Source organism: Aquarana catesbeiana, linkage group LG03 (assembly GCF_042186555.1).
Source record: "Aquarana catesbeiana isolate 2022-GZ linkage group LG03, ASM4218655v1, whole genome shotgun sequence".
Lineage (NCBI taxonomy): Eukaryota > Metazoa > Chordata > Amphibia > Anura > Ranidae > Aquarana > Aquarana catesbeiana.
In genome coordinates this window covers 249,841,778-249,855,220 of record NC_133326.1, presented here as the reverse complement: position 1 = coordinate 249,855,220, position 13,443 = coordinate 249,841,778, and the positions used below count along the sequence as shown (strand labels likewise).

Below are 13,443 nucleotides of genomic sequence, written 5' to 3'. Positions count from 1 at the left end.
ACACAGCTTACAGTAAAAGGTCAAATCCACATTAAAGTGACTTTCATGAGGCAACTATAAGGGACACCACTGCGGTCTTATACTGAAAATGTTAGTTGCCTGGCTGTGTCTGACCTAAAGCATTACTAAACCCAAAAACAATTATTTAATATATTGCAGCTCATCAGTCACTAGTAGGGATGAGCTTCGAGTTCGAGTCGAACTCATGTTCGACTCGAACATTGGCTGTTCGCAAGTTCGCCGAACAGCGAACAATTTGGGGTGTTTGCGTCAAATTCGAATGCCGCAGAACACCCTTTAAAAGTCTATGGGAGAAATCAAAAGTGCTAATTTTAAAGGCTTATATGCAAGTTATTGTCATAAAAAGTGTTTGGGGACCTGGGTCCTGCCCCAGGGGACATGGATCAATGCAAAAAAAAGTTTTGAAAACGGCTGTTTTTTCAGGAGCAGTGATTTTAATAATGCTTAAAGTCAAACAAAAGTGTAATATCCCTTTAAATTTCGTAGCTGGGGGGTGTCTATAGTATGGCCTGTAAAGGGGCGCATGTTTCCCGTGTTTAGAACAGTCTGACAGCAAAATGACATTTCAAAGGAAAAAAGCCATTTAAAACTACTACTCGCGGCTATTGCATTGCCGGTCCGACAATACACATAGAAGTTCATTGATAAAAACGGCATGGGAATTCTCCACAGGGGAAGCCCGAACCAAAATTAAAAAAAAAAAGAAAAAAAAAAAAAGATGTGGGGTCCCCCCAAAAATCCATACCAGACCCTTATCCGAGCACGCAACCTGGCAGGCCGCAGGAAAAGAGGGGGGGGGGGATGAGAGAGCGCCCCCCCTTCCTGAACCGTACCAGGCCACATGCCCTCAACACTGGGAGGGTGCTTTGGGGTAGCCCCCCCAAAACAACTTGTCCCCATGTTGAGGAGGACAAGGGCCTCATCCCCACAACCCTGGCCGGTGGTTGTGGGGGTCTGCGGGCGGGGGGCTTATCGGAATTTGGAAGCCCCCTTTAACAAGGGGACCCCCAGATCCCGGCCCCCCCCCCCTGTGTGAAATGGTAAGGGGGTACAAAAGTACCCCTACCATTTCACAAAAAAACTGTCAAAAATGACGAGAGACAGTTTTTGACAATTTCTTTATTTAAATGCTTCTTCTTTCTTCTATCTTCCTTCATCTTCTTCTGGCTCTTCCTCCGGCGTTCTCGTCCAGCATCTCCTCCGCGGCATCTTCTATCTTCTTCTCCTCGGCCCGCTCCGCACCCATGGCATAGGGGGAGGCTCCCGCTCTTCTCTTCATCTTCTTCTCTTCTTCATTTTATTCTCCGGGCCGCACCGCATCCATGCTGGCATGGAGGGAGGCTCCCGCTGTGTGACGGCGTCTCCTCTTTTGACGGTTCTTAAATAACGGGGGGGGGGCAGGGCCACCCGGTGACCCCGCCCCCCTCTGACGCACGGGACATGACGGGACTTCCCTGTGGCATTCCCCGTGACGTCACAGGGAAGTCCCGTCAAGTCACGTGCATCAGAGGGGGGCGAGGTCACCGGGTGGCCCCGCCCCCCGTTTAAGAACCGTCAGACAAGGAGACGCCGTTACACAGCGGGAGCCTCCCCCCATGCCAGCATGGATGCGGAGCGGCCCGGAGAAGAAAATGAAGATAAGAAGAAGATGAAGAAGAGAAGAAGATGAAGAAGAGAAGAAGATGAAGAAGAGAAGAAGATGAAGAAGATGAAGAAGATGAAGAAGATGAAGAAGATGAAGAAGATGAAGAGAAGAGCGGGAGCCTCCCCCCATGCCATGGGTGCGGAGCGGCCCGAGGAGAAGAAGATAGAAGACGCCGCGGAGGAGATGCTGGACGAGAACGCCGGAGGAAGAACCAGAAGATGAAGGAAGATAGAAGAAAGAAGAAGCATTTAAATAAAGGAATTGTCAAAAACTGTCTCTTGTCATTTTTAACATTTTTGACAGTTTTTTTGTGAAATGGTAGGGGTACTTTTCACACAGGGGGGAGGGCCGGGATCTGGGGGTCCCCTTGTTAAAGGGGGCTTCCAGATTCCGATAAGCCCCCTGCCCGCAGACCCCCACAACCACCGGCCAGGGTTGTGGGGATGAGGCCCTTGTCCTCCTCAACATGGGGACAAGGTGTTTTGGGGAGCTACCCCAAAGCACCCTCCCAATGTTGAGGGCATGTGGCCTGGTACGGTTCAGGAAGGGGGGGGGTGCTCTCTCGTCCCCCCCCCTCTTTTCCTGCAGCCTGCCAGGTTACGTGCTCGGATAAGGGTCTGGTATGGATTTTTGGGGGGACCCCACGCCTTTTTTCTTTTTGGCACGGGGTTCCCCTTAAAATCCATACCAGACCTGAAGGGCCTGGTATGGAATTTAGGGGGACCCCCACGTCACTTTTTTTTTTTTTAATTTTGGTTCCGGGTTCCCTTGTGGGGAATTCCCATGCCGTTTTTATCAATGAACTTCTATGTGTATTGTCGGACCGGCAATGCAATAGTCGCGAGTAGTTTTAAATGGCTTTTTTCCTTTGAAATGTCATTTTGCTGTCAGGCTGTTCTAAACACGGAAACATGCGCCCCTTTACAGGCATACTATAGACACCCCCCCAGGTACGAAATTTAAAGGGATATTACACTTTGTTTGACTTTAAGCATTATTAAAATCACTGCTCCTGAAAAAACGTCCGTTTTTAAAACTTTTTTTTTGCATTGATCCATGTCCCCTGGGACAGGACCTAGGTCCCCAAACACTTTTTATGACAATAACTTGCATATAAGCCTTTAAAATTAGCACTTGATTATTCATGTTCGTGTCCCATAGACTTTAACGGTGTTCGAACAAACTTTTTTCCTGTTCGCATGTTCTGGTGCGAACCGAACAGGGGGGTGTTCGGCTCATCCCTAGTCACTAGATGTGGTGGCTGCATTGGTTTTCCTTTTTCAGGCCAAGTACATTTTGAGCAAGTACAGAAAACACCTGTTGATCCTGCCAAAACGCAGCGTCATTGTGTCAAGGTTTTCTGTAAGGGCGCTTTCACACTGGGGCGGCGTCGGCGGTAAAGCGCAGCTATTGAAAGAAATGGTTAAAAACCACCGCAAAGCGCCTCTGCAGAGGCACTTTGCCAGCGGTAAAGCCGCGCTGTCCCATTGATTTCAATGGACAAAAGCGGTGAAGGAGCGGTATGCACTCCACTCCTTCACCGCTCCGAAGATGCTGCTAGCAGGACTTTTTTTCCCATCCTGCTAGCGCACCGCTCCAGTGTGCCCTCGGGGCTTTCACACTGGAGACAAAGCAGCGGCACTTTCAGGTCGGTTTGCAGGTGCTATTAGTGCAATAGCGCCTGCAAACCACCCCAGTGTGAAAGGGCCCTAAAGGGACACTGTCAGAGGATCATGGATACGGCTATTGAAGAACTCTCCATTGGGAATGTTAGCTGTTCATTCACAAACTGAAGTATAGTAAACACATTTTACGATGCTTCAGTACTGTTCATTAAGAAAATAAAGGGGCCGGAAAATTACATATTTACAGGCCTCTTCCCCTGCACTCCAACCGGAAACCTCCCCTGCTGCAGCCAGAGGTAGAGGACATGAGGTGAAGCCAGCAGAGCACATGGTGATAGTATGAATTTCCCATATATATGAAAACAACACATATTGCAAAGATATCCACCACTTAAAAAAAATCACAAAGATATTATTTCTATATTAAAACAAGCTTTATATCTTAAAAGGGGTCCCGATACCATTTAAAAAACCGATAAAAAAAAATTGTATAGCATAGATCCCACATGGCATGACACCAAAGGATAAATCCATAAATATTCAGCCATAAAACACACAAAGATAAGCCACAAAACCACATGTATCCATCCTCGGTTGCCAAGTCCTCTGACGTAACTTCTGACTAAATGCAGAAAGGGCATATGTCCTGACATCATTGCACACGTTTGAACCACATGTGATAGGATGTATATGTGGTTTTGCCGTTTATCTTCGTATGTTTTGGCTGAGTAAATGTGGATTTTATCCTTTGGCAATATGCTGTATGTGGTCTACTTTCTTTTGGGGTCTGACACCACTGTTTGGAACCATTATGAAGACTACAAATTTGTACTTTACGATCCATCTTTTGATGAGTGACAAGCACATTAGACCTTCTTTTAATTAGGGGGTCTCAGCGTCTGGTAAGCAGCATAGTGAGCCTAGTTGGTGGCAGATCAGCTTCTCGTGTGGTGTGAGGGGGTTTTATAGCATGGGCACTTTGGATATGAAATTGCACAAAACTTTTGTGAGTATATTAATATTCACAATAGGAATTTAATTGCGGTATTACACTATATGCATTTAATGGAGTCCATGGAGCCGAAGGAAGAGAAGAGGACCTCGCTGAGAAACTTACTGTATACCATATCTTACCCTTTGATGAAGGGAAAGCTTACAATGACCTTATGATAGGAAGAGGTCTTATCTGTTAAGCCGGTGAAAAGGTTTGGTGGTGAATAAGAAGACTGATATGTCACGGAACCAGTATATAGATGCTCACAATACAATACCTCTGAATTGCTCTGGACATGTGCCCAGATAAAAATGTTTAAAGAATTAGTTTGTTGCATATTACTTTGAAGATGTTTTTTTCTGGGGATCTACCAAATAGAAGGAGAAATGTAACTATGTTTTTGGATGGGATGATTTTTTAAAAAAGGGGACATGGCTGTTTACTTTATTTTTGATATTTTTGATATTTTATTTCAGGACCCTAATAAAGCCTGTAGATGTCCAATATTTTTAGTTGTGGTTTTGGGCTATAGTATATCTACTAGGACGCCAGACTTTAGAGGTTGTTTGTAGGCCTTAGATATGGGGTATGGCAACTTCAGTTTATACCAGAGAAATACAGTGGCTTGAAAAAGTATTCACACCCCTTTAAATGTTCCACATTTTGTCATGTTACAACCAAAAACGTACAGTAAATTTATTTTTTTGGGATTTTATGTGATAGACCAACACAAAGTGGCACATAATTGTGAAGTGGAAGGAAAATAAGAAATGGTTTTTCAAATTTTTTACAAATATCTGAAAAGTGTGGTGTGCATTTGTATTCAGCCCCTCTGAGCCAATACTTTGTAGAACCCCCTTTCGCTGCAATTAGAGCTGCAAGTCTTTCTGGGGATGTCTCTACCAGCTTTGCACATCTAGAGAGTGACATTTTTGCCCATTCTTCTTTGCAAAATAGCTCAAGCTCTGTCAGATTGGATGGAAAGCGTCGGCAAAAAGCAATTTTGAAAGTCTTGCCACAGATTCTCAAGTGGATTTAGGTCTGGACTGTGACCGGGCCATTCTAACACATGAATATGCTTTGATCTAAACCATTCCATTGTAACGCTGGTTGTATGTTTAGGGTTGTTGTCCTGCTGGAAGGTGAACCTCTGCCCCAGTATAAAGTATTTTGCAGACTAACAGGTTTTCTTCTAAGATTGCCCTGTATTTGGCTCCATCCATCTTACCATCAACTCTGACCAGCTTCCCTGCCCCTGCTGAAGAAAATCAGTGCGGCAATCGGTGGTGCGGATGCCCACCCATGACAACCAGGTATGCCAATCAGTGCCCATAAATTATGCCTGCCAGTGCTTCCTTATCAGTGCCACCCATCAGTGCTACATATTAGCAGGAGCGGATCCAGAGCCTAGTCTCGGGAGGGGCACTGGCAGAAAATATACTAACTGACCGCCATGCTGCACTAACTGACCGCCATGCTGCACTAACTGACCGCCATGCTGCACTAACTGACCGCCATGCTGCACTAACTGACCGCCATGCTGCACTAACTGACCGCCATGCTGCACTAACTGACCGCCATGCTGCACTAACTGACCGCCATGCTGCACTAACTGACCGCCATGCTACACTAACTGACCGCCATGCTACACTAACTGACCCCCATGCTACACTAACTGACCCCCATGCTACACTAACTGACCCCCATGCTACACTAACTGACCCCCATGCTACACTAACTGACCCCCATGCTACACTAACTGACCCCCATGCTACACTAACTGACCCCCATGCTACACTAACTGACCCCCATGCTACACTAACTGACCCCCATGCTACACTAACTGACCCCCATGCTACACTAACTGACCCCCATGCTACACTAACTGACCCCCATGCTACACTAACTGACCCCCATGCTACACTAACTGACCCCCATGCTACACTAACTGACCCCCATGCTACACTAACTGACCCCCATGCTACACTAACTGACCCCCATACTACACTAACTGACCCCCATACTACACTAACTGACTTTCTCTCCCCCCTCCCCGGGCCAGTAACAGGACTGTCACGAGGGAGTCTCACTCACCTTCGTGTCTGGCTGGCCTGCATCAGTCCGGAGGAGCGAAGACAGCGGCGTCTCACAATGCTTCTCTCCCCCGCGCTGTAGCTGCAATGTTCAGTGTCCGGCGCAGCACTCTGTGATTGGGGTATGGGGGTCATGTGCGGAGGCGGGACTTTAGGAGCAATCACGGACAAGCCAGCTCAAGCCTCACGTGACCCCCATACGCCCAATCACAGGGCACCGGACACTGAACATTGCACTAATTTCTCGGAGGGGGCAATTGCCCCGTTGCGCCCCCCCCCCCCCCCTGGATCCGCCCCTGCATATTAGTGCCCATCAGTGAAGGAGAAAACTTACGTATTTACATTTTATAACAGAAACAAACACTTTTTTTGTCAAAATTTTCAGTCTTTTTTTGTTTAGCAGCGAATAAAAACCCCAGTGATGATCAAATGCCACCAAAAGAAAGCGCTATTTTGGGGGAAAAATGATAAAAATGCTGTGTGGGTACAGTGTTGCATGACTGCACAATTGTCATTTAAAAAGTGACAGCGCTAAAAGATGAAAATAAGCTTGGGCGGGGGGGGGAGTGCCCTGTATTGAAGTGGTTAAACTTCTCCACATCTTTATCCCTGACCTGTCTTTAACAAAGCTCTGAGGGCTTAATAGAACAGCTGTATTTATACTGAGATTAAATTACACACAGTTGGACTCTATTTACTAATTAGGTGACTTCTGAAGGCAATTGGTTCCACTAGATTTTAGTTAGGGGTATCAGAGTAAGGCTGGATTCACACCTATGCAGTTTTAGTGCTTTTTGCATTTTGCAGATTTGCACTACAGTCCATTTGACATGGTTTCCTATGGAACACGTTCTGTAGTGCAAATCTGCAAAATGCAAAAAGCACTAAAACTGCATAGGTGTGAATCCAGCCTAAAGGGGGCTAAATACAAATGCATGTCACATTTCAGATATTAGTAAAACATTTGGAAAACCATTTATCATTTTCCTTCTACTTCACAATTATGTGCCACTTTGTGTTGGTCTATCACATAAAATTCCAATAAAATATATTTACATTTTGGTTGTAACATGTCAAAATATGGAACATTTTAAGGGGTATGAATTTTTTCAAGGCATTGTATAAATACCACAAGATACTTGGTGCTCATAAATGAAATCAATAGCTGTGTAAAACTCATAGATACAAAAACCCAAAGTAATACTTACCGACGACCACATTCTGAGTGTTTTGCAACATTTTTTAATATTAAGGCAGCTGTTAATCGGATGTGTTTTGTAATTGGTCCCTCTTTCTCATCCTTTATAAAACAGAAAGGAAATAGTATTGACTTGCATATCTAACATAGCAGATGAAACATTTTTCTTGGTGGCTGAATAAATTAACTCACCGTAAAGTCTCTAAAAACCAGGTTCCTTGATCCCCGCCTTAGTGCCATGAGGGCAGCACTTGGATGGTTCACAATGGCCTTCTGTGGTCGGGGAGTTGATGCCCCTGTAGAAGATTGCCTAGAGGACAAAAAAATAGATTAAGCATGCTAGTTTGTACATGTAAATTAGTGGTATGGTGGGTACAAAACTGCAATGGAGAAACCCTGGAAATTTCTGTATTTGATCTAATTTTCACCACTCATAATAAAAAAACATGCTCTACAAAACAATGAACACTACATCTGACAGACTATCCTTGTTAAACTAATTTCTTAATCAACAACATTATCCTTTAACAACTTTGGTCTTTTGTAAACCTGTACTGGCTATGGCTTATGCCAGTCTATAGCAGATGTGGTCTCTCTCCAATCCCTCATATTGCCCCACAACAGAAGTAAAACTGGTAGCAGCCAGGAATGTACACACGTCACAGCCATTAAATTGTGCACTACCATCCGCCGAAGGTAACCCCTTCAAGTGAACTGTCCAGCACGCAGCATGGTAGTGTGGCATTTTGGGAGATAAACCAGGCTGTGAGGAGGCGACAGATCGCTTTTCAGAGAAGCGGTAGTCCTTTTCGCAAGTGTACATAAGTCCCAACAGTCCGCGTGCTTCAATCTGTTCAGAGGGTGGCAGGTATAGCTTTAAAGAACCACTTCATTAAAAGTGAATTTGTATTTCATTACCTCCCCTTAATCAGTGTTAAAAAAAAAAAAAAGAAATTAGAAAGTGCTATAAAAATTAGAGTTTTTGAATGTGCCATAAAATATTTTTTTTGGAGTCAATTAACCACCTTACACCCCCCATGCCACTGCTGACATTTCTGTCATACAGCTAAAAATTAGCTGTTTTTTTTTTTTTTGCTAAAAAATTTACTTAGCATAGCCAAAGAGATATATATATATATAGATATATATATATATATATATATATATATATATATATATATATATATATATATATATTTGTGAGGGGGAAAGAGACTTTAAAGAATTTTAGTGCACAACACAATATAAAATGTTTTGGTAAAATTTAAAAGATGTTACACCAAGTAAACAGATACCCAACATGTCATGCTTAAAACTGTGTACTCCCGTGGAACAGCGACAAACAAGAGGTCTGTACAGGAGGTCTGGTGCTAGAATTATTTCTCCCCCCCTCTTACATTCGTGGCGATACCTCACATGTGGTGTGATCACCGTTTACATATGTGTGCGGGACTTATGTATGCGTTTGCATCTGCAAGTGAGCAGAAGAGAGCTTTGAATTTTAACCACTAGCCGACCAGCGATGTACGTCGGCACAATGGCATGGCTGGGCAAATGGGCGTACAGGTACGTCCCCTTTAAAATCGCGGCATTGTGGGCGCGTGCGCTGCGTACTCCATGACTGTGCCCACGGGACGCGCGATCGTGTCACGGAGCGGAAGAATGGGGAGATGCCTTTGTAAACAAGGAATTTCCCTGTTCTGCCTAATGAAATGACAGGGATCTACTGCTCCCTGTCATCGGGAGCAGTGATCGCTGTCATGTTAGTGGTAGCCCATCCCCCCCACAGAACACCTCCCTAGGACACACTTAAACCTTTGATCGCCCCCTAGTGTTTACCCCTTCCTTGCCAGTGTCATTTACACAGTAATCAGTGCATTTTTTTAGCATTGTTTGCTGTATAAATGACAATGATCCCAAAATGGTGTCAAGTGTCCGACATAATGTCGCAGTCACGATAAAAACGCAGATCGCCGCCATTACTAATAAAAAAAAAAAATTTATTAAAATGCCATAAATCTATCCCCTATTTTGTAGACGCTATAACTTTTGCACAAACCAATATACGCTTATGGCGATTTTTTTACCAAAAATATGTAGAATACATATCGGCCTAAACTGATTTCTTGGGGATATTTATTATAGCAAAAAGTAAAAAATATTGTTTTTTTTTCAAAATTGGCGCTTTTTTTACACTGTCCTTTATTTTTTTTAATCAACTTTATTGATTGCTTTTACAACATCCCTTGTAAAAGCAATAAGCAGGATAGGTACTCTTTACTGTTTTATAGACCCCAGATTTCTCTGCTGCCCTCAAAAGCATCTGATCAAATCAAGATCGGATTGATCAGATGCTGAACAAGCCAGTAACGGCTCGCCCCTTAAGGTTTCTTACATCACAGAGGGGAGGCGGGTACAGATGTACCTTTCTCCCCTGAGCAAAGCTGGGATCCTAAGCACCCTGATCGCTCAGAGAAGCCCGGTAAAGGCCACAGCGGGAGGGGAGAGCCCCCTTTTGCGCCCTGTATAAGCGATCAATCAGCTATATAGCCACTTGGAGCACTTCTTCAAGAAAGCCCATCGCCGGCTGAAAATTATAATCCTGGGATGATGCCTACAGGGTACATCCTAAGGTGTTGAAGTGGTTAAGGGATACAAAGTCAATATCTGGGTTAGAATGATGTCTACAGGAGGATTGGACACCGGAAAATAAACTGTAGGCCAGGATAACCCCACCTACCAACAGCATGCCTTAGTTTTGTAGCAAAACAGTACAGAGTGCATGATCAGAAATACAGAGGTGCAGGATGTGTCTCCATCAATGGGCTCCACCAAAAAAAAAAAAAAAAGTTATTTTATGCTGAGTACAAACCATCCTATGCTCTTGTTCATTATGGTAAATGAATTTAAATCTTTTCAAACTGGTCTATATTTTTGATTGATTCTCACCTACTTTTTTCCTTCTGTCATAAAAAACAAAACAATAATCTTTTAGGACTTTGGCCTGTGACAGTGGCTGTTCTGATTTTTGACAATTTCCCCTTCCATTCAAGTGTCTCTTATCAGTTCCTAATTGGTCTACTTATGAATACTTCCCTGCCCCAGGAACAGATGGGGGGAGGGGGGGGGGCTGCAAAGGTCAAAGTCACAGGCAGTCATCTAAAAATAGGATTTTTATAACAGCTTACCTGTAAAATCCTTTTCTTTGAAGTACATCACGGGACACAGAGCCATGTGGGTTATCGGCCACCTTCATGTGATGGACACTGGCACACCCTAAGACAGGACGTCCACTCCCTATATAACCCCTCCCACTACTGGGAGTACCTCAGTTTTGTAGCAAAGTAATACATGAGTATACCAGAAAGAAGGGAGGGACCTCTGTGTCGCGTGATGTACTTCAAAGAAAAGGATTTTACAGGTAAGCTGTTAAAAAAAATCCTATTTACTTAATCGTACATCACGGGACACAGAGCCATAGAAATTACTATGTGGGATGTCCCAGAGCAATGCCAACTGAAGGGAGGGAGACAACAAAATTAGGGCACCATGAGATTATAGGATTTATACTGCAGCTTTCAGCAAACTACTCCCAAAGGCAATATCCTCATGACTTTTTACATCTACCTGATAGAATCTGGTAAATGTATGGCCTGAAGACCAAGTTGCGGCCTTACAGATTTGAGCCATGGAGGCTTGGTGATGCACTGCTCACGAAGCTCTAACAGCCCTTGTGAAGTGCGCTTTGATTTGAAAAGGTGGAATCTTCCTCTCTAAACCATAATCTTGAACTCCTTGTCTATTTAGAAATAGTAGATTTCGATGATGCCTGTGCTCTTTTAGGACCTTCAGGCAATACAAACAAAACATCCGTTTTTCAAATCTGAGCAATCGCCTTCAAGTAGACTTTGCTCTCACCACATCAAGAGAATGTAGTGACTTCTTCCGAAGAACCGGGTTCTGGGAAAAATGAAGGTAGAACAATATCCTGGTTTAGATGAAAACTTTAAAGTTAGGATGAGGACGCATTACTACCTTATCCTTATGAATAATTAAATATGGCTCTTAACAAGAAAGAGCAACCAACTCTGATACCCTTCTTTCAGAAGATATGGCTACCAGAAAAATTAGTTTCCTTGTCAAAAGGACCAAGGGAATATGTTGTATCAGCTCAAAAGGCTGTTTCTGTAATGCTGACAGAACTAAATTTAAGTCCCAGGGGTTACCTAACCGGAGGATTAGGCAGCGTTACCCCCTGTAATTAGAGCTACGAACCACGAATGTGAAGCAAGTGGTCACTGAAATAATACCGATAAGGCAGAGACCTGGCCTTTGATAGTTCAAGGCCAGCTTCATTTCTAACCCCATTTGCAGAAAGTCAAGGATTCTACCCATGACATACTTCCTGGGGTGCCAACTCTGGATTCACACCGGGAGACATATGCCTTCCAGACTCTATAATATATGATTCTGGAGGCCGGCTTCCTTGCATTAACCAAGGTAGATACCACTGAACCTGACAGCCCACGCTTCTTGAGAATGTGGGTCTCAATAGCCAAACCATTAAATTTAGTGTTTGTAAGGTAGAATACCAGACCTTGCGAGAGAAGGTCTGGACATGGTGGTAGGGTCCATGGGTCCCCTACCGCCATCTTTATGATCTCTGCAAACCAAGATCTCCTGGGCCACAAGAATCACAGACTTCCCTTCCTGCTTGATCCTGCGAAGAAGTCGTGGAAGCAGCAGAACAGGAGGGAATGCATAAATCAGTGAAAACTGATTCCACGGGAATACCAAGGCATCTGGTTCCGCAAGCTACCGGATCTTTTGTTCTTGACACAAGGTTGTCGATCTTGTTGAATCTGGACACAGATCTATGTCCAGAAGCCCCCATCTTTGACATACTGTCAGAAAGATATCGGGGTGAAGAGACCATTCTCCTGGGAACAACTGCTGGCGACTCAAGTAGTCTGCCTGCCAATTCTCTATTCCTGGAATGAAGACTGCCGATAGGCAAGGTACACTGTTTTCTGCCCAAGTTAGGATATGATTCACCTCTCTCTGGGCCGCATGACTTCTCGTGCCCCCTTGGTGATTTATATAGGCCACTGCTGTAGCATTGTTGGATTGGATCCTGACAGGACAATTCCGTAACCTGAACGTCCAGGCTCTTAGGGCCAAGCGCGCTGCCCGAATCTCTAGAATATTGATGGGCAAGGTCATTTCTGATCTGGACCATTTCCCTTGGACAGTCGCTTCTTCCAGGACTGCTCCCCAACCTGAAAGGCTGGCATCTGTTACCACCTTCCAGGTAATTGGTAGGAAAGATTTTCCCTACTGCAGATTATTGGTTATCAACCACCAACTGAGGCTCTGGCGCAACTTTGGAGACAAACACATTGGGAAATCTTAAGCTTGGACCTTCTTGTTCCAAGTCGATAGGATACTGTTTTGCAGCAGCCTCAAATGAAACTGAGCATAAGGAACAGCCTCAAATGAAGCCACCATCTTTCCCAACAACCTCATGCAAAGTCGAATAGAAGGATTCTTCTTTGCCTTGACTACCTGAATCAGCTCCCTTATGGCACTGATCTTCGCCTGGGGTAAAAATACCCAAGTATTCCAATCTCCTTGATGGTTTTAAGGAAGATTTCTCTAGGTTGAGAATCCAACCTAAGTCTAAGCGGGCTACCGACTGGTCTATCAAGAGCAGATCGTCTAGGTACACTACGATTGTTATACCTTGGGCACTTCATCTGGCTAGAGGAGGGTCCAGGACCTTTGTAAACACTCGAGGTGCAGTAGCTAGACCGAAAGGCAGAGCTACAAACTGAAAATTAAGATTTTCTACCTCGAAGCGTAGATAT

At 44.3% G+C, this 13,443-nt stretch overlaps 1 protein-coding gene across 1 annotated transcript in view; it reads right to left on the bottom strand.

Moving 5' to 3' along the window:
* Positions 1 to 13,443, bottom strand: part of ARID2 (AT-rich interaction domain 2) — a 140,309-nt gene that overhangs the window by 1,648 nt on the left and 125,218 nt on the right. The window contains exons 19-20 of the mRNA XM_073619956.1: positions 7,769 to 7,886; positions 7,587 to 7,678 (exon numbers count right to left, since the gene is read on the bottom strand). Of these exons, the coding sequence (XP_073476057.1) occupies positions 7,587 to 7,678; positions 7,769 to 7,886 (210 nt within the window). The remainder of the gene's footprint in view (positions 1 to 7,586; positions 7,679 to 7,768; positions 7,887 to 13,443) is intronic.